Source organism: Bos grunniens, chromosome X (assembly GCF_055505025.1).
Source record: "Bos grunniens cultivar Pamir isolate PY7600 chromosome X, Bosgru_T2T1.0, whole genome shotgun sequence".
NCBI classification, from domain to species: domain Eukaryota; kingdom Metazoa; phylum Chordata; class Mammalia; order Artiodactyla; family Bovidae; genus Bos; species Bos grunniens.
Genome location: NC_141194.1, coordinates 28,613,422 through 28,635,775, shown reverse-complemented (window position 1 = coordinate 28,635,775; position 22,354 = coordinate 28,613,422). Strand labels below are relative to the sequence as shown.

The 22,354-nt window shown below is 43.6% G+C and overlaps 2 protein-coding genes across 3 annotated transcripts in view; both read right to left on the bottom strand.

Annotated features, from left to right (window-relative positions):
• Positions 1-22,354, bottom strand: part of LOC147340059 (melanoma-associated antigen B4-like) — a 115,223-nt gene that overhangs the window by 24,017 nt on the left and 68,852 nt on the right. Inside the window, exon 1 of one of the 2 annotated variants that reach the window (XM_086388400.1) lies at positions 2,502-3,456. The exons of the other annotated variant lie outside the window; for it this stretch is intronic. Coding sequence (XP_086244526.1) covers positions 2,502-2,512 — 11 coding nt within the window. The 5' untranslated portion in view covers positions 2,513-3,456. Of the gene's footprint in view, positions 1-2,501; positions 3,457-22,354 lie in introns of those variants that run through there. 2 annotated transcript variants of the gene reach the window in all.
• LOC147340062 (melanoma-associated antigen B1-like) overlaps positions 11,705-22,354 on the bottom strand; it is a 50,985-nt gene continuing 40,335 nt past the window's right edge. The window contains 2 exon segments of the mRNA XM_086388398.1: positions 11,705-12,473; positions 12,476-13,494. Of these exon segments, the coding sequence (XP_086244524.1) occupies positions 12,199-12,473; positions 12,476-13,433 (1,233 nt within the window). The 5' untranslated portion in view covers positions 13,434-13,494 and the 3' untranslated portion in view covers positions 11,705-12,198.

The following is a 22,354-nucleotide window of genomic DNA, read 5'->3' as shown; positions in this document are numbered from 1 at the left end:
CTTCTCTTGTGTCTCCTGCATTGGCAGGTGATTCTTCACCACTGTGCCACTTGGGAAGCCCACATCTACAACTAATATATATAATAGCAATAACCCAAAAGTGCCTACTGTATAACACAGGGAACTCTACTCAATAATCTGTAGTAATCTGTATGACAAAAGAATCTGAAAATGAGTGAATATGTGTATGTATAACTGAATCACCTGAAACTAACACAACATTTTAAATTAATTATACTCAATAAAACGCAATAGAAAAATAATACTACCATAATATCCAGCAATCTGACTCCTGAGCATATATCCTGAGAAAATCATAATTCGAAAATGGAACAATTACCCCAATGTAAACTGCAGCAATATTTACAATACCCAAGACATGGGAGCAACCTAAATGTCCATCGACAGACGGGTAGATAAACATGTGGTCCAGAAATACAAAGGAATATTACTCAGCCATAGGAAAGAATGCCATTTGCAGGAACATGGATGGACCTAGGGATTGTCATACTAAGTGAAGTAAGTCAAAGACAAATATATCCTTCATATGTGGAATGTAATGTTAAAAACTGATAAAATGAACTTAATACAAAGCAGAAAACTTACAGATCCTGAAAAGGAACTTATGGGTACTAAAGGGGAAATGTAGTGAGGGAGGGATAAATCAGGAGCTTGGGATCAATGTACATACACCCCTATATATAAAATATATAACCAATAAGGACCTCCTGCATAGCACAGGGAACTCTAATCAATATTCTGGGATAACCTATATGAGAAAAGAAACTGAAAATGAATTTATACATATATATGTGTGTGTGTGTAACAGCATTACTTTGCTATATGCCTAAAACTAACACAACATTGTAAAACAACTATACTCCAATACATTTTAAAAAATAGACTACTTGGGCATATATCTGAAGAAAACCATAATTTGAATAGGAACAAGCACCCCCATGTTCCTTGCAGCACTGTTTACAAGAGCCAAGACATGGAAACAACCTAAAGGTCCATCAACAGATGAAAAAGATGTGATACATAAATACAATGGAAGGATACTCAGCCATAAGAAAGAATGAAAGAATGCCATTTTCAGCAACATGGATGGACCTAGAGATTGTCTGAGTAAGTCAAAGACAAATACCGTAGTATATTGCTCATAGGTAAATCTAATTTTTTTTGTGTGTGTGTGTTCCGTCTTTTTTTTTTAATTTTATTTTATTTTTAAACGTTACATAATTGTATTAGTTTTGCCAAATACCAAAATGAATCCATCACAGGTATACATGTGCTCCCCATCCTGAACCCTCCTCCCTCCTCCCTCCCCATACCATCCCTCTGGGTCGTCCCAGTGCACTAGCCCCAAGCATCCAGTATTGTGCTTTGAACCTGGACTGGCATCTCGTTTCATACATGATATTTTACATGTTTCAATGCCATTCTCCCAAATCTTCCCACCCTCTCCCTCTCCCACAGTTTCCATAAGACTGTTCCATACATCAGCGTCACTTTTGCTGGAATTTAGAAAGATGATAACAAATCTAATTTTTTAAAATGACACAAACGGACTTATTTACAAAACAGAAACAGACTCGCACAATTTGAAACAGATTTAGGGTTACCAAAGGAGAACTTTGTGGGCAAGGATACATTAGAAGCTTGAGATGAACATACACATACAACCATTATAGAAAATACTCAATATTCTATAATAGCCTATATGGGAAAAGAATCTGGAAAAGATTGAATATATGTGTAACTGAATCACTTTGCTGTACATCTGAAACTAACACAAGATTGTAAATCAACAAATCTCCAATAATTTTTTTTTCAAAGAATATCCATCTGTAACAATACCTCTGTGCTGTCACCTTAGGCAAAGGGGAAAACCCCCATCACCTCCATAAAGCAAGGTTTCCAGTCCAGGAGCAAGGTGTTTTATCTCCCGATTCAGAGGACCCTCATTAATTACAGGCTGAATAAAGTCTCGCCACATTCATCTCATAGCCAACTCCTACTAGCCAATCCCAACACATAAAACAGTCAGACACAGACAAACATAGGCAATTAAATCCAAAGGCCTGGAACCTTAAGCCAGTGTTCAGACCTCTAACTCAATCATTTGAGCACCTCAGTAGCGCTAACCTCTGACATTGTCCTCTTAGGGTGGGTCGTTAACCCAGGACTGTAGCCTTAGGATTCTAATCAGACAGAAGAAACTCTCCTAGGTGGGACTCTAACCCACAGTGGTGGTGTCGTTTTTCAATCAATTCATCACGTCTGACTCTGTGCAACCCAATGGACTGCAGCATACCAGGCTTCCCTGTCCTTCACTTTCTCCTCAGGTTTGCTCAAACTCATGCTGATTGAGTCAGTGATGCCAACCAACCGTCTCATCCTCTCTAACACACAGTCCTGATGAGATTATTAGACTACAGGCACATTCTAACTTCATATAGCACATTTAGTTACAGGCATATTTTAAGGAGTTTACTCACCCCAAAGACATCTGATCCAGAAGCTGTTTCCTTCCTTAAAAGTGAAAGGAGCCCCAGAAGCCAGAGGAGCCCAGAGTGCCATGGCTAGGAAACAGGAACTCGAGAGCCAACTCTCTAGACAAATTGAGTATAGGTGACCACTCAGGGTTGGTGTTGAGGGCCCACCAGGGGCTACAGTGCATCAAGCAGATGGTCACAAGTCCTAAACCTCAGCAAGGCTGCCCAAACTCACGGAACATGGGCTCACTACCCGATGCTCAGAGAAGTCAATACTTAATGCAAGAGCTTTGGAGAAAAGAGCTTTACTGCAAGGCCAACCAATGCAGGACACAAGGTATCAAATCTCTGTTCAACCCAGGAGCCTGGGTGCCATCTAAGGGGTCAGGGGAATTTCTAAATTGGAAGCTAATTGGCTAGTCTTCAATTAGTCCATTTCAGCTACTCAGGTTACAGGAAGCCAGGTTTTCCTCATTGAAGGACTTCTCACTTTGCAAATGGCCCAGGGCAATATTTCTCTTCTCTGAGTTTTGCAGACTGAAGAGCTTGGCTCCAGGGTCATCCTGAGGTCATGTGTTCCTTCTTGGACACATGCAGTTGTTTCTTTGTAAAATGACTCAAGGTGTGATTAATCAACAATCTATTTGAGAAGGTCAAACCAGTTTAAGCTGGTCAGTTATTTCACATGGTGTTTCACTAGTCCCTTGAACCCCAGCACATTACCGAAACTCCTAGGGAAAGAAAATCACAGTGAACTAAAGGTTGCCTAGCAAGGAAAATCATGTAACATTCACAACAGAGGATGTGACATAGAATGTGCTTGAGGTAGAATCTTTCCCAGTTGGAAAGAACTCAGAGTTCTTAGAAATTTTGTCATGGAGCAGTATCTTCCCTCCCAGATACCCTTTCATCTAAATAATGAATATTTCCATGTATTTAAGTACTAACAAAAACCTAGAACTTGCCTAGAATTTGCCCGATTACACACAAGATAAAATAATGGAGTAGGTCCTTAAGGAGAGGTCTCTGGCTCCCTCAACCCAGGGTAAAGGTCACCAGTCCAGGAGACTGTGGATTCTCTCAGGCCCTGCATCTGAGGATCTGGCCTTGCTCACCACTCCCACTGTCTCTCTAGCCCACCAGGCAACTTCCCTTGAAATGACCTCTCGCTGAAGGCTCTGCGTTTTCCTAAGGCTCCGAAGTGAGACTGTGTATTAAAAAACGGAGATATCCATTTGCCAACAAAGGTCCCTGTACTCAAAGCTATGGTTTTTCCAGTAGTCATACATGAATGTGAGAGTTGGACCATAAAAAAGACTGAGTGATGACGAACTGATGCTTTCAAACTGTGGTCTTGGAGAACACTCTTGAGAGACTCTTGGACAGCAAGGAGATCAAGCCAGTCCATCCTAAAGGAAATCAACCCTGAATATTTATTGGAAGGACTGATGCTGAATCTGACTCCAATACCCTGGCCACCTGATGCGAAGAGCTGGCTCATTGGAAAAGACCCTGACGCTAGGAATGAAAAATTGAGGGCAGGAGGAGAAGGGGGCAGCAGAGGGCGAGATGGTTGGATGGCATCACTGACTCAATGGACATGAGTTTGAGAAAACTCTTGGAGACAGTGAAGGGCAGGGAGGCCTGGTGAGCTGCAGTCCATGGGGTCTCAAAGAATCAGACACAACTGAGTGACTGAGGATGCACACACACACACACACGCACAACACTCCATGATATGTATATATCATATATCGATCCATTGATACATCAACGGACATTTAGGCTGCTTCCCTGTATCGGTTATTGTGAATAATGCTGCAACAAGTACAGGAATGAAAATATCTCTTGGAGAGTCTAATTTTAAATTTTTTGGATTAAAACCCAGAAGTGGGCTTGCTGAATCATATGGTAATTTAATTTTTAATTTTTTGAGGAACCTCAATACTGTTTTCCACGATGGTTGCACCCATCAACATTCTCACTAACATTATAAAAGAGTTCTCTAAATGCTTGCACTTAATCATCTTACTCTGTCCTGGAGAGGGAGCAAGACAACCAACTTTTCAAATGATTGCTGTGGTAAAACCACTTAACATCAGATCTACTCACTTAAATATTTAGGCACACAATACAGTAATGTTAAATATAGGCACAATGTTACCCAGCAGATCTCTGGAATTGGTTCATCTTGCATAACTGAAACATTATACCAAGTGAAAAGCAACTGCACATGCACATGCAGTCACCATGTGCAGTGATCTTGGAGCCCCCCAAAATGAAGTCTCTCACCATTTCCATTGTTTCTCCATCTATTTGCCATGAAGTGATGGGACCGGATGCCATGATCTTTGGTTTTTGAATGTTGAGTTTTAAGCCAGCTTTTTCTATTCTTTTTCACTTTCATCAAGGCTCTTTAGTTCTTCTTTGCTTTCTGCCATAAAGATGGTATCATCTGCAAATCCGAGGTTATTGATATTTCTCCCTGCAATCTTGATTCCAGCTTGTGCTTCATCCAGCCAAGCATTTTGCAAGATGTACTCTGCATATAAGTTAAATAAGCAGGGTGACAATACACAACCTTGATGTATTCCTTTCTTTCTAGTTGACATAGCTATAAGTATTAGCTATTGTATTCTTATAATAATGTAAGCTAGAGAAAACAAAATGTTATTAAGAAAATCTTAAGAGAAAATATATTCACAGGACTGTATTTATCAATATTGTAAGTTTACAGCATGCATTTGTGAGAACTGTCTGTCAAGACAATTGCCTTATTGACAATATTATATATATTGTCATATATATATATATATATATAGCCTTATATGACAAAAAGACTATAGATGCAAAACACTAAATATCAACAATGAATAAATAATGTGAAAAGCAATTCATAGTTACAGGTATAATGATTCAAGCATCGATAATGAAGAAGCAGCAATATGATTGCTTTATAGTAGCCTAGTGTAACTGATAGGATTGCTTCATGGTAGCCAAGCGTATATAGTAATGAATGGATCACTAAAAATTTTTATATCCTACACTATTTCAGTCATATTTATAATAAAGTACTGAAAACATTGTTACTTTAAGAGAAAACACTTACCTGTGATGACAGGCTGATGTGCCATTTATCCATTCACAAGAGAGAGATGGGACAGTGTATAGTAATAGAATTCTATCACACCACATTTGAGTGATGTGATATTTGTCTTTGTCTGACTTCACTTAAGGAGAAGGCGATGGCACCCAACTCCAGTACTCTTGCCTGGAAAATCCCATGGACGGAGAAGCCTGGTAGGCTGCAGTCCATGGGGTCGCTGAGGGTCGGACACGACTGAGCAATTTCACTTTCACTTTTCACTGTCATGCATTGGAGAAGGAAATGGCAACCCACTCCAGTGTTCTTACCTGGAGAATCCCAGGGACGGGGGAGCCTGGTGGGCTGCCATCCATGGGGTCGCACAGAGTCGGACATGACTGAAGCGACTGAGCAGCAGCAGCAGACTTCACTTAATATGAAAATTTCAAAGATGTCCATTTTCTCCACTTTTACTCAACATGATTTCAGAAGTCCTAGCCGTGGCCATCAGAGAACAGAAGAAATAAAAGGAATCCAAGTTGCAAAAGAAGTGAAACTGGCACTGTTTGCAGATGACAGGATACTAGACATAGAAAAGCCTCATGTTGCTGTGAGAAACCTACTGGAGCTCATCAATGAATTGATAAAGTTGCAGGATACAAAATTAATACCCAGTGATTTTCTTAAGACATATGGGAAACCACCTGTTGCCTCTTGTTTGCAAAAGCTGCTTCCCCTATTATTTAGATATTTTGAAGTCAAACCTCTTTCTGAAATTATCAGATCATCCTTCGCTGGCATTAAATTTTCCAGTTTTAGATCCTTCACCCACTTTTGCTTTAGGTTGTCATAGTGACTTTGCTTTTTCTTCAATCATGTTCAAGTCTATAGATATGCCTTGCTTATAGCAATCCTGCACCCACATACAAGCTATATTTTCAGTACAAGATAAAAACTTATTTCACAAAAAGCACAAGATTTTCACACCTGCTGGTGTAGCTGCAGTGATGGCTTCATAAATTTCCTTTTCTTTTTCTTACAATAGCGCTTATGCTGGATTCATTCATCTTGAAATGGTGGCAACCACGACTGCAGATCCAAATCAGTATACAAGGAGCAACTCAACTTTTTTGTATAATGTCATGACTTCTCTCCGCTTCGTGAGAGCACTTCCAGCACCACTAGGGGCACTTCACATGAGTCCTATTGTGTTACTCAAAGTTTAGAGTATCGTACTAAACAGAGTAAGAAATAGCTGTGAACCATTGGTGATCACATTTGTTGAGATAACAGTTTAGTATAGAAACTGTTTATCATAGATGAATAGTGCTATTCGTGATCCATAAGTGCGCGCGTGTGTGTGTGTGTGTGTGTGTGTTGTTCTTACCCATTTCAAGTGCAGCTGATCTAAGATGTATGCTTACCTGTGGTACTGCAATTTCTTAATTGGACTCTGGACCTTCTATAAAGGTTATTTTGCTACTTATATACTTTTAAGATCTGGGTTGCTGAGGGGAAACAGGGGCTGGGAATTCCTGTTCCACTGTATTGCAGATGCCACACAGACAAGACCTTTTTTTTTATATTTCCCAATATGAACAATTTCACTCACTGTCCATTATCATTGGCAAAAAACTCCCAATTCTTTTGTCCTGTCATCTTGTTCTGAACCACAAAAGGAGATTCAAGGATTTCTGACTCAATATAAAAACCTTTGTACTTATACTGAAATACAGCAATAAATGGGATATACTTTGTTCATAAACACAAATACGGAAGTCAAATTAACCTTCAATTACAAGAAGCGTATTTCAATAGTACCGAAAAGAAAGCCCTAAACAGAAAAAGATACATCTCCCAGTTACTGAGGTCAAGCAAGGACAAAACAAGACATAAAATGTGTTCCCTTCAGATCCACCTTGGCACTCAATTACTTGGAATACTTACTTCTCTTTTCAACCTCAAGTTGAAGGATCTGCCCTGGATGTCACTATGTGGGAGGAGCTGGCAGACTTGGTTCTGGAACGTGCCCTGCCCATGGTGGTAGCGCTCTGTCTTTCTCAGCTCTCAAGGCCTCTCTTTTCCTCATCCTATGATGGAATTAAGGACCTCCGAGGGCTGACAGCAGCAAGTGGACACTACAGAACCCCAGTGGTTCTGGGTGGCTATTTCTTTCACTTCTTTTTAAGGGGCTTCACATATATATTTGACAATTCCTACTCTGACCTGAGATTGCCCTCCTTAGACCAAAGGTCTCACGTCCCTGACAACTGTACTGAGACAACAGAGAAAAGTGATGTTCAGCTTGAGAGTTCTGCCTGAAGCCTTCTTACACCTAATATTCTGGGGCGTTGCATTCCTCAGTCCAGTTGCATGGGTGTCTTCCTAAAGGCCCTTGCCCCTTTGATTAAAGCTTTCTTGGGAAATGCCACATTCCTGAAAGGCCCTGAGTACTTTCTCTACTGCGGACCTTTCAGAGAAGGAATACCTGCCCTAGAAGTGATAAGAGATAGGAAATCCATGGCATAAGTAAGGGGGCCCAGGCAGAGACCTGTGAGGGAAACAAAACGTGGTAACCTGTCCCTTCTCTCCTTCAGCCAGACTTCTCAGACAATCTCTGTTCTAATAAATAAACTTTATATTTTAGATCTAATAGATATTTTTTATACAAAGGAATGGCTGTGAGATGATTTTCTTGAGTCCCTTATGATCTTTTAAGCTTATCTGAAAGTTAAAACGTTCAGATCTTTTAAGATGTCTGAACCCTCATATGTATGGACAGATGATCCTATTGTTAGCAAATACTATCTCTTTTTTCCTCTCTTCATATGTCACATTTATTTTGGCATTATTATTATTATTGCTCTGGCTATGTATTAAAATATAATAGTTGGACCTGAGAGTCCCTCTTCTTAGTGCTTCATACATTTCACAGTAATGAGAATAAAAAGGGAATTAAGGGCATAAGGTCAGATCAGGCTTGCAGGAGTGAGAGGGTGAGCTTTAGACCAACTCAAATCAAGGGCCTATGGCCATCCCTGTCACTTAAACAGCCATGGAAAAGTTTGTCACTTCATTAAACTCTCTGAGAGCGCCTCGTGCTCTTTAACTGTGAAGGGAGTTTGACAAGCCCTGTCTGGAAGGACTGGTGGCATGTGGTGGTAACTGTAAAGCATCTGCCACAGTGCCTGGCAGGCACCAACCATATCCCTCGCTTCTCAGGACTGGTGACTATACTTTGCAACGAAGATCTCACCTCCCTTAGGCCTGATATAGGGCTTTCCTGATGGCTCAGCAGGAAAGGATCTGCTGAGATACAGGAGCTGCAGGAGATGCAGACTCAGTCTCTGGGTCAGGAAGTTCCCCTGGAGGAGGAAATGGCAACCCAGGCTCGAATTCTTCCTTGGAATATCCCATGGACAAAGGAGCCTGGCGGCCTACAGTCCATGGAGTCACAAGAGAGTCAGACATGACTTAGCAATTCAACAAGAAGAAGAAGGCCTGGTATAAGAAGAAGGCCTGGTATAATACGTGAGGGAGAGCCTTGCCTGACAGTCTTCCACTGAGCTTTCTAGAACTGACATCAAAGGGGAGGGCAGGACTCTCCTTTGTTCCTTCTATTCAGGGATGAATAGACCCCTCAGTCTCCACTCGGGCTTCACAATTTGACTTCTGGTGGGGCCTGGGGAATCCCTTCCTTCTTGACCTGAGGCCTGTCTCCTCATAGTAAGACCGATACCTCCCTGTGAGCCTGGAGGAGGAAGTAAGAGTGGCCTTATCTAGCCACCCCTCCCCATAGTCTCACAAGAATGAAAGCTGTGGCAAGCTCCTTGGGAATGACAGATGGTTCTTCTCAGGGGCCCAAATCAGGGTCCCAAATTTGACTCTCAGCCAAGCCCAAGACTGCCCCTTCTATTGACATGTGAACTCACCATCAGACCAAACCTTAACTTTCCTGCTACTCCTCCGTCAGAGCTGAAGGGCCCCTTGGCCTGGTAAATCTGCCTGAGGCCTTCTAGGCTGAGAGTAGGGAACATACTGTGTGGCCATCCTGGTATTTGTGTTCCCACGATCTTTGCTGTCCTCACTGTCTTGGAAAGAACCTGGAAATATTCCCCAACTGGAAACATTCCCTGATTTGCCTTAAAGCTTCTCCACCCAGGCCACTAGTTTCCTGATCCCTGAGGAAGAAGAAGAGTTTGCCTCATAGGCCCACCACAGGCCATGGTCTTCTGAGGTTAACAGGAGTGGAAGGAATATGTTCTGCCCCCACTGTTTTGAGGCTAGTGGTCTTTTCAAGAATTCAGGGTCCTTACCTTGACTTCTGGCACAACGTGGAAATCATCCTTCTGCTGAGCTTTGGCTGCTCCCTTTGATCAGGATGAGGTTCCTTACCTCCATGTGATCCTCTGGGAGGAAGTGAGTAGGACTCATTATGTCACCAGGCCTAAGTGGCACAGTGAAGGGAGTTTGACAAGCCTGAAGAATAAGTGAGGCTATACCAAGGCTAATAGCCTAAGGCCACCAGTTCTGAATTCCTCTGTGTCTGAGATCAGAAGGGAGTGCTATCCCAGTGACCACCATCCCCCATATTCTTGGGTCTTGCTCTCCTCAATCCTCCTACCTGGGGCCCTCATCTTGCTTTCTGTGTCTTGGATTAAAGGCCTTTGGGGAAATTCCACATCTCTACAAACTCCTGAGCTATGTTTGCTCTGCAGTGCTACAGAGAATGGGTCCATGTCCCAGGAGTGACAGGAGATGGAGAAGCTATAGACCAAGGCGGGAGTCCCAGGACAGGTGGCAGTCCTTTAAGGAGAAAAAAGTAGATCAATCTATCTCATCAGCCAGGTGAAGATTCTCATGTCATTTCTGTTCTGATAGGTTTACTTTCCACAGGGAAGAGACTGTAAGGATGATATGGAGACTCCTTGCTCTTCAGAGGTTATCTAACATGGCCAATGTACATGCTTGTACTGTCCCTGAATATTGTTTCTTTCACTTATCTATGAGTAATGAATAAGGGATACATATCGTTGGTTAAGTATATCTGGTATTCTTACTGCTCTGGCTACACATTTCGATCCAGTAGCTTGAGCATGAGGGCATTCTTTGCTATCACCTAGGACAAATTTTGGAGTACTGAGAAAAGCACTGAAATAAAAGATACAGGGTGGGGACTTTCCTGGTGGTCCAATGGCTAGGACTCCAGGCTCCCAATGCAGGGGGCCCAGGTTCGATCCCTGGTCAGGGAACTAGACCACACGTGCAGCAACTAAGATCCAGCACAGCAAATAAATAAATAAATAATAAATATATAAGGAAAAGGAAATGTCAAATGTTAAAAGGACTTGTTAAAGAACAAAGACAAGGGTATGTCTCAGGTTGTGAGGAGAACAACAGTATGAGTGCTAAAGTAGTGTAGCTGCTACTGCTAAGTCGCTTCAGTCGTGTCTGACTCTGTGGGACCCCATAGACGGCAGCCCACCAGGCTCCCCTGTCCCTGGGATTCTCCAGGCAAGAACACTGGAGTGGGTAAAGTAGTGTAGAGCAGGAGTCTATTGCCAGCTGTCATTTACCAGCCCTATGTATTTCAGCACAAAACCAAACTGTAACTCTATGAGCCTTGGGCTCTCCCCTGTGAAGTAAGTTCGATAAGCCCTTTCTTGTCAGATTGGTGGAATATAAGTATTTATGGAAAGCTTCTGTCACGTCACCTGTTCTATTGAGAAATTAGGAGCAACAGCAGTTATTACTATGATTATCTTGACCTCAGATATTACATCAGCTGGATTCTTTTTTCAATCTATCAGATGTCAGAAACTATGCAGTGTTCCAAGTGAGGAAAAAACAAAAGACCCAACCTCCCCAATCAGCCAAAATTCCACTTAGCAATGAAACCAAAATAATATGTTCTCTCCAACCCCTCTTTACCCTGCTTCTTTCTTGTTCTTCCTGAAGTAGAGAGTATCTCAGCCTCTTCCATACAATGACAGCATCTCTGAGAAACTATAATGAGTGGATAGAGGCTAGGACTTTTTTTGAGAAACATCACCAGTAGAAGCATGAAGTCTTCTTAAGAGCAGATTGTCAACGTTTGTGTAAAAGAAGAGCCACGAATAAATCATTTGCTATAATTTATATTCTCAAACATTCTTGAAAACCATAAATCATAAGCAGAGGCAAGTGTCTTTTACATTTACAAAGAGGGAGACTAAGCAGAGAGTAAAACCAGCCAAAATCTGAAGAAATTTCAGCTATCTCCCTAACAATGTATCAATGTTCTGAGCCTCTATTAGTGTGGTGTCTTTCACATTTCTAAGGACACTCTCATCCTAAAGTGATGTTATTCTCATCCTGGATCACAAAAGTGATGTGACAATTTCCAATATTTATTTGAGAAAACAAAATTCTTACTCCTAAATTTGACAAACAGCAAAGTGTGTGTGACCCATGTTATTCATATACTTATATCATGACTCTAAATGACCTTTCTGTTGAAAAGTTTTAACAACTGAAAATTGGGGGAAATAAAGTCAACAAGTTATTGATGCATATCAGGAACACAGGTTGACCAGCTTCTCCAGCCACAAAGTGAACAACAGGCTTCAGATCACACTAGGGGCGAGATGAGCAGTTGGATGCGGCCCTGGGGTGCGCAGTGGCCGAAGCAGAAGGGCCAGCACTGGCTGAGGCAGCAGTGCCAGGCCTGATTGAGGCAGAAGTGCAGGCAGAGGTTGAGGCAGCAGTGCCAGGCCTGGCCAAAGCAGAAGGGCCAGCAGCAGCTGAGGCAGCAGTGCCAGGCCTGGTTGAGGCAGAAGTGCCAGCCCTGGCTGCACCTCTGGCTCCGGTGCTCTCTACTTCCTCTCTCCAAGCCTCTTCATATGCTGCTGCAAGGCAGGATGGGCCGAATCCTTCACCTTGGCCAAAAACTGCAGGACTTTCTTCTTGCTGGTTTCTATGAGCGCTTTAGGACGGCACAGGAACTCACAGCGAGGGAGATCGCTGCCGGGCACCTGGCGGTACTCCAGGTACTCTTCCCGCACCAGATCTTCTGTGATGAGCTTCCTGGGCTCTCCAAAGATGAAGTGACTTCTTCCATCATAGATGCCCAGCATATGCAGGAACTTCCAGATCTTCTCCTCAGGGGCATGGTTGCCATTCAGGTAGATGACACCCAGCAGAGGCATCAGAAGACCATTCTTCGGCAGCCCCCGGTCACCTCTCAAAGACTCGCTGTCACTGAGATCTAGGTTGCTCACCAGGGTATAGCAGTGACTGTTGGGTCTGACTTCCTTCAGCACCAGGCCAAACACCAGCTCCATGTGCTCAGAGTCCCTGCTAAGGATCTCAGGGAATTGTTCCTTGTACCTTCTATTGATTTCCTGCAGCATTTTGGACCTCTTAATGAGCTCCCTCATCTTATAATTAAACAGCATGTACTGCACCAATATCTCTGCCTTCCTGGTCAGAAGATCTGTGTGAGAGCTCGCAGCAGCAGCTGAGGCTTGGGAGGAATTTTCACCTTCCTGAACTTGTCCCTCGGCACCTACACCAGATCTTGAGCATGCTGTGCCAGGCACTGCAGATCTTGAGCGTGCTATGCCACCAACACCAGATCTTTTACATATGGCACCTGCAGCAGCACTGGTGGTGCCTTGGGCTCCCTGAGGCTCCGTGGCGGTGCCAGCAGCAGACGAGCTTGAGGGAGTGCTCTCTGAATCAGGAGGGGAAGAGGAGGTGGTCTCTTCTTCCCTAGATGTGGTAGCCTGATCATGAAGACCCTGGGACTCAGCTCGTGCCTGGGAACGTTTCTCACGAGCACAGTGCTGACTCTTCTGCCCATGGCGCATGATGGCTGTGGTCAGGAACTGCAGGCAAGAGCCTGGGCCAATACACAGGAGATTCAGGCACCTGGAGGATGGAGAAAGAGGTGACATGAGCACCTTAAAACAGGGAGACTCTTCCTTGGCTTAATCAAAGGCTGCCTCTGCAGTTGTCCTTGAGGACACTGCTCTAGGAACCCACAAGGCTCCTGTTTTCCTGCACAGCCTGTTCCCACAGAATCCCACAGAGGAAGAACAGAGGCCTTACTTTTCCTCTGCATCCTCTCAGCCCTCCTCTGGATTTACTCAGGTGCCAGCAGGTGCCAGCAGTGGGGTTTTCTAAGTTCTACTTCAGTATTATCACGTCAAGTCCTGGCGGAGCCTTGGCACCCTTCCCTCTGCTACTCTGATGTAGGCACTTCAGACCTCCCCATGATCCAGAGGTAAGTGAAGGAATGCCTCATACCACCTCCCTGCCAGGAGATAGATAACCAGTGCTGAGAGCTCATTAGGGTCTTTTCTATCCTGAGTTCACTGGGATCATCATTCAAGGTCCTTACCTTGGCTCCTTAAAGCGTTGGGCACAATTATACATTTGTGGACTGGTGTCTACACCTTCAGACTAGACATTTCCCCTCCCGCAGACTTTGTATAGAACAGTAAAGAAGGGGCTCAGCCTCACAGCCCTTCCCTGAGATTTCCTGGGCTGAAATCCGAGGGTGGGATGGATGCACTGAGTCCTCACTCAGGTTCATCAATTGAGCTCCCAGTAGAGAAGCTCGGAGAAGGCAATGGCACCCCACTCCAGTACTCTTTCCTGGAAAATCCCACGGATGGAGGAGCCTGGTAGGCTGCAGTCCATGGGGTCACTAATAGTTGGAAACGACTGAGCAACTTCACTTTCACTTTTCACTTTCATGCATTGGAGAAGGAAATGGCAACCCACTCCAGTGTTCTTGATTGGAGGATCCCAGGGGCGGGAGAGCCTGGGGGCTGACGTCTATGGGGTCACATAGAGTCGGACAGGAATGGAGTGACTTAGCAGTAGCAGTAGAGAAGCTCAACTTTTTCCTGAAGTGATGACTGCTTGATAGTAAAAGCCAATCACTCTGTGTCCCAAAAGCAGGAAGTGAAGATGACCATATCTCACCAAACACGGTCTCCTGAGAACAAAATCTGGTGCAGGCAGGTTGATGTCCCTGTGAACCCTCACAAGATCCCAATTCAAGGTCTAAAATATTTTTTTGCTTCTGTTTTCTCCTATACGTCTTTTTGAAAATAATTTTTTACAATATTAATTCATAATAGTGTACCAGTTTCTGCCACACATCAATATGAATCAGCCATAGGTGTATCTTATGTCTCCTCCATCTTGAAACTCCCTCCCACGTCACACCCCTCTTAAGATATCAGAGTGCTGGCTTTGAGCTCCCTGGTCGTAAAACTACTTTCTACTGGTTATCTATATTCCATAAGGTAATGTGCATGTTTTCAATGTTACTCTCTCAATCTGCCCCTCCCTCTCCTTCCCCCACTGGGTCCACCAGTCTGTTCTCTATGTCGGCATCTCCAGGCTGCCCTGCAAATAGGTTCATCAGTACCATCTTTCTGGATTCCATACATATGCATTAATATATGATATTGGCTTTCCTCTTTATGACTTAATTCACTCTGCTTACAAAAACTAGAAATAAAACTACCACACGAGGCAAAAACCCACTAGTGGGCGTATACCCTGAGGAAATGGGGATGGAAAAAGACACTTGTACTCGTCTTCACTGCAGAACTGTTTTCAATAGCCGGGACACAGAAGCAACCAAGCTCTACATTTGACTCATGACAGGGTCTAAGGTTTCTCCCTCTGCTGACCACTCCATTCAGACCAAGACCCTTACTTCCCCATTAGCGCGCAGTGGGGACAGACATGTATTCTTGAGGTCTCCCAGGGATGACAACAGGGAGATGTGGTCCGAATGATGTGGTGTGGAACATCCACAGCCTCCAAGGTTCTCACTATCCACCAGGACACCTGAAACCCTCCCTTGTCAACCTGAGGCTGCCCCCACTGACCTGGTCTCTCACTTCCCTGAGATGTCCCGGGAAGTGTCATGTCAAAACGCCTGATTCTCCCAGTCCTCAAAATAGGACTGGCACCTTATGTGACTCCATTTCTTATGGGAGGAGCCTCCATCCTCACTCAGCGTCACAGCCATTAATATTGGGGACTAGGTCCCTTTGTTGAACTGGGTTTATTCCATTACAGCAAGGCTCTCACTTCCCTAAAACCACCTCCAGTGAACACCAGGGGGCACCAGAGTTGGCCAGCTCTACCCAGGGCCTCGTAGAGCCCAGTACAGGGGAGCCGCTCAGTGTGGCCCCCTTGGCGGTGTCGAAGTCAGCTCATCAGCCCTCAGGGCTTTCATCTAGGTCCTAGAGCTCCTCCGGGTGTAGAATCCGGGCCTACCCCCACAGACCAACGCCTTAGCCTGAGACACTCTAGTCCACATTCAGCCGATAGCTCTGAGGGACTCTTAAGAGCCATATCACAGGGGTGGGATGTGGATGGGTCACTTTTATTACTGGGAGGGTTGGGAAAGTCCCTTCAGCTCCATTCAGGTCCTCACCTTGGTTCCGGACGAGTCCTGAACACTAAGTCTCCGCCATATGGTCGCCGCGGCTACCAGTCGACCTGCTGGGTTTCAAAGCGGAAGTGGAGGGGAGCTGCATAAGGTCCTACGTGGGGTCTCCCAGGGATGACAGCAGGGGCAGCGTGCTATGGGAACACCAGTAGCTCAATATTCATCAGTCCTTGGGTCCTCCTTGTGCAGTGTATCAGACCCCGGATGCCCCCTCCTATGAACCCGAGTCTTCCAGCTCCCAAACAAAGCCCTCGCCTTCCCAAGTCCCTAGTGGTGGGAGGCCAGCTGTGCTCTGAGCATCTCTGCTTGTCAGGTGGGTTGCCACTCTGTGAGCCTCCCTCGTTGGGGTAGAGATCCTCTCACTAGCACTGATGGTGCTCACCTTAAGTCTGATTATGGTCAAGACACCCCCATCTGCAGATCTGGGTTCTGATCTGGCTAGAGGAGACTCAGCCCTCCCTAAGATCACACAGGTTGAATGAGCAGACCACTCAGAAGGAGCTCCTGTGGGCTTCTCATGGCTAAGAATTTACAGAATTCTGTTCGGCTCCCTCTGCAGGGGTCCCCGCTAACACTCAGCATCGCATGTGAAGTCCTCCTTGGATTCAGGTCCCTCCCTCTGCGAAACTGGGGCTGATTGTATTAGACAGAGGTCTCACCTCGCTAAGACTTCCTAGACTGAAATCAACCTGACATCTATGCCCAGAGCTTCCTGGGGACCACAGCATCAGTGATTTTCCAGGGCCTCCTTTTATAGTGTGTGCTACTTTGAGTCCACTTTCAGGTCTTCACATTGACACATGACAAATCCTGTAACTCTACTCTCTGTTTTATGAAGCTTCTTGTCTTACATCAAAGTCCTAGTCTCCTGAGAATTCCAAGTTGGAAGTCAGGATGATCTTCATGTGATCCTAGTCCATCAGGGCCTCTGAGAATAGACAGTGGGGATGCAATTTGAGTCCTTCTGATTCCTCATGCTTACCATTCTCACTGTATCTACCACAGCCTGGGACTGCTCCTTCTACTGAGCTAAGATTCCTCTTCTTAGTCTTTGGGTGACCACTATATCAAGGGGTGATTATCTCCTTAGTCCTCCTTTATGGAGGTTCTCATATCAGCTTCTGTCCCTTGATTAAAGTCTTCCTGTGGAATGCATATTCCTACAAACAGTGAGCAGTTACCCTCTAGCAAATCTTGGAGAAAATGGGTCTCAGTCCCCAAAGTGATGTAAGATTAGGAAAATGCAGCAGAAATTAAGGAACTCAGGACAGATGTTATGATGTCAAAGAGATAGAGGTGATATATTCCTGCTCTTCAGCCAGATTTAGGGTGTGTGCTTAATCGCTCAGTCATGTCCCACTCTTTGTGATGCCATGTACTGTAGCCCGGCAGGCTCCTCTGTCCATGCAGATTCTCCAGGCAAGAATACTGAAGTGTGTTACATGCCCTCCACGGGGATTGTGCCCAACCCAGAGATTGAACCCAGGTCTCCCGCATTGCAGGCACATTCTGTACCATCTGAGTCACCAGATTTAGGGTAGTTCTAAAATATTTACTGTCGGCACCTCCCTGTTTATCCAGTGGTTATGCGCTCCCAATGCAGGGGTCCTAGGTTTGATCCCTCGTCAGGTAACTTGATCCCACATGCCACAACTAAAAATCTCACATCCAACAACTAAGAGTTCTCGTGCCACAACTAAAATCTCACATTCCACAACTAAAGAGCCTGCATGTGGCAACAAAGATTCCAAGTGTCCAAACTAAGACCCAGAGCAGTCAAAAAATAAATAGAAATAACTAGTTTTAATTAAAACAAATAAAATGTTTACTTTCTACATAGAAGGATAGCGCCAGATAATCTTGTAAGCCCTCGATCACTTGAGGGTGTCTGAATTTCCACATGGAGGTGATCATTTGCTAACTGAGCATTATCTCCTTCTCTCCTTTATTCACACCTCTTAATTATTTTGGTGTTTGTATTGCCTTGGCTATGTATTCTATCCCAGTGTTTTCATCACAGTGTCCCTCTTTCTGTCACTCAAGATACATGTTGGAGTGCTAAAAGACAGTGAATTAACTGACTCATGAGCACCTCAGGCCAGGACAAGTGGAAGCGTACATGCTGTGGTTAAATTCAGACCAACAGTCTAGGCCCAGCTCTGACTCTTATCAGTTGTGAGGACTTGGATCCATCCCCAAAATCCAGGAACCTCAGGTGAAGTGGCTTTTGTAGAGCTAGTGGCATGTAGCTAAAGCACCTGGCACATGGCCTGGACCACACTTAGACTTTACACAATATCTCTTTTTACTATGATCATGATTATTTTCATCCTGGAGGATACCACTGACCCTGAGGAATCTTTTAAATCCAGGAGATGTCAGAGAATCTGTGGCATTCTCGGACATGGAACACCAAATCAGTCCAAAATGCTGTTTAGAAAGAATCTTTCATTTCCACTACTAAATCATATTTTGAGTGTGGGTGAAGTTTTTTAACTGAATGAAATGTAAATAATCTAGAATTTGGTTCTAAAACTAACTCTTTCTTCCAAGCTGCTCTTTCATTTAAACAACTCCTAGAGAGTTGCCTAGTGGCCCAGTAGCTAAGTGGCTTAGAATCTGTGCTCCAAATGCAGGGGGCCTGGGTTCCACCCCTGATCAGGGAACTAGACCCCACACACCACAAGTAATAGTTCACATGCCACAACTAAAGATCCTATATACTAGAACTAAAACATTCCTCATCCTGGAACTAAAGAACTCTCAGGGTGCAAGGAAGATCAAGGATCCTGGATTCCAAAGATGAGACCAAGCACAGCCAAATAAGTAACTAAATAAAATAAGCCCCTACCTTCATCAATTTCACCATCACATCACCTATAATATACTCATCTCATACACTTTGCGGAATTATCAACACAGCCAAAACCGCTGAATGGAATGCTCTTTCAATAAAATGAGCTCTGTTTCCACGACTCACAGCACAGTGTCAGCCCACTGGCTTCTGAGTTTCCGGTTTCATTCTACTATTACTTTTATTTCACAGAATCTCCTTGGAGATGATGTGCATGAAACATCTAGGTTGTGCACTGCGTTCACGGGCACTGGGACAGGAGCACAGGGCACATTCCATCCCCTCCCCAGGGGGGATTTCTCTCTGGTCTACTCAAGTTGCTGTTTAGTCACTCGGTAGTGTCTGACCCTTTTCTATCCCATGGACTGAACAGATTGCTCTGTCCATGGGATTCTCCAGGCAAAAATACTGGATTTGGTAGCCATTTCCTCTTCCAGGGGATCTTCCTGATCCAGGGAATGAACCCACATGTCCTGCATTGGCAGGTGGATTCTTGACCACTGAGCGGCCTGGGAAGCCTGATAATTGAAAAGTAATTGTTCAGGAATTGTTCCATTCCAGTCTTAAGTCTCTCAACTTTGAGACCCACCATCTGAGGGTCTGGCCTCTGTTTAGTGTTTCCACAGCCTCCCCGGTGGGCTCAACATGTAGCCTAACTTAAAATTACCTCTCAGGGACATTTATTGTCCTAAAGTCTCCAAGTGCCTTGCCTCAGTGTATTTACACTAGACTCCTCATGAGGAAGCCCTCAATCTCCTCACCTCCTTACACCTCATTTTTATTGGGCCCCTAGATCTTTGTTCATGAGCTACTTTATATGAATTGTTCTCTTAGACTCTAGAATTCTATAGGAAATGGTTCCGTTTATTTTTCTTAGCATCCCCAATACTACTCAGAAGCCTCCAAAGAACAGATGCTAAATTGATATTTGAAGAATTACAGTGAAAGTGTGCAAGAAGTAAAGTTTACTGGGTTTTCACTTCTCCCACATTCTTAAATAAGCTAAGCCAATCCAGGTATATACACTTCAGTTTTACAAAGAAAGACTATAAGGAATAAAACAAACCAAGAAGTGAATACCTCTCAAGACTTTTTTTTTCTGTATCTGATAATCACACAGACTTCACTGTGGAATAATTTCCATTTTTGCAAAAAATCCATATTTCAATATCATGTTTTCTTATTCTGAATGACAAGAAATGATTCAAGGATTTCAGTCTGTGCTATGTATTATGAAAATTCTTATTTTTCAACTTGATAATCTGCAGTACAAGGGGGAGCTGTGCCATTAGTATACTTAGACTCTGAAGCTAAACACATCTTTAATTAAAAGGAACAACATTTAAAAACAGAAAAAGAGAAAAACCTCTAATTTTTGCATATTGTATAGGATCGGAAATACATTACATGCTGTGTTTCCATGAGAAACACCTTGGCCCTCTGCTAGTTGGAAGATTGCTTGCTTTCTTGAAATGCAATGTGAAGTATCTGCTCAGACTTCACTAGGGGTGGGAGGAACTTTGGACATGCTCTGGAAATTGCACTGGCCCTGGCACCATAGGAGCCCTGGCTGCAGCTCTGGCTCTGGCTCTCTCTTCTTCAGCTCTCAAAGCCTCTTCATACCAGGATGCGAAGGCACTGCACTTGGTATCATTGACATTAGCCCAAAACTCCCACATTCTTTTATATATCTATATCTATCATGGAAGCACTCCATATTAGTTTACAAAGACCATGCTCATTATTTTTTATAGCTGTATAGTACTCCACTCTGTGGATATATATCATGTTCCTTCAGTTAACATGTTCATGGATATTTAAGTATTTTCATACGGTTGTGGATGTCTCTTCAGGGTTACTTTCTGAAAACTCTAATTACTGGCTCAAATGTAAAAGCATATTTAGTTTTCTGATAATACCAAGATGTGTTTAGGCTCTAATCTTATTCTTTGGCATGTTGCTGTCAAAGAATGAGATTAGTATATTCTCTAACACTATATAAAAAAATAAACTGAAAATGGATTAGAGACCTAATATGAGTGGAAACTATAAAACTCTTAGAAGGCACTATGAGTGGGACATTCTTTGATATAATTCATAATAATATTTTTTTTGGATCTGTCTCCTTATGCTAGGAAAATAAAAGCAAAAATAAATAAATGAGATGTATTTAAAGGTAAAAACTTTTGCACAGCAAAGGAAACCATCAGCAAAATGAAAAGACAACCTACTATATGGGAAAAAATATTTGCCAATGATATAACCAATAAGGGGTTAATATCCAAAATATATGAACAGCTTACATAACTCAACAATTTAAAAAAAGAATTAAAAAAATGGGCAGAAGACTTAAATACACATTTTTCCAAAGAAGACATACAAATGGCCGAGAGGCACGTGAAAAGATGTTCAACATCATTAATCATCATATGAATGCAAATTTAAACCACAATGAGGTATTATCTTATGCCTATCAGAAGGGCTATCATCCAAAAGGAACAGAAGTAACAAATGTTGGCGAGCATGTGCACAAGATCTGTACACTGTTGGTGGGAATGTCAATTGGTACAGCCACCATGGATAACAGTAAGGAGGGTCCTCAAAATCTAAAAAGAGAACTACCAAATGACCCAGAAAACCCACTCCCGGGTGTATATCTGAAGAAAAAAAAAAAAAAAAGGACCCACTAATTTGGATGGTCTCCATCAGGTACTCGATGCTTGTCTGAGTCTAAGGGTTTCCACTGCTCGTCTCCCCTTCCCCTCCAGCCTCATCTACTCTCTGCCAGTGACCCCACCCCAGTCCAACCTCCCTGTTTATTAAGAAGGCACCTGTGTCTGGCAGAGCCAGTGTGAGATGAAGAGGTAGTCCTTCCCAGCCACCAGATAGTCAGGAGTTTTGGCCGGACCTTCACACACTGATAGTGAGGAGTCAGGCAAAAAGCACAGACTGTGGCACTGAAATGGATTAATAAGGAACTTAGTGAGGTGGGCAGGGACCCTCCAGCACAATATTCTACAGGTCCAGTTGGGGATGATACATTTCACTGGGAAACCACAATTATGAAAAAGAATGGCAGCCCGTATTGAGGCAGTGTATTCTCTGTGCCAATTCATTTCCCTAAAGACTACCCGTTCACACTACCTAAGGTTGCAGCTGCAACAAAATTTATCATCCAGACATGAACACTAATGGCAGCACTAGGTTCGCTACTCTAAGATCACTGTGGTCTCTTGCTTCCATGATTTCTACAGTTCTGGTATCCACTTGCTCCCTGCTATGTGTTTCGAACCCCAATGACCCCCTCCCTAGTGCCAGAGGTTGCACAGATCTATAAAACAGACAGAGATAAGTACAACAGAATTTTTCAGGAATGGACTCAGAAGTATGCCATGTAATGCTAACTTAAAGTCAGAATAACCTGCATTAAAGCTTGAATAAACTTTAAATTACTG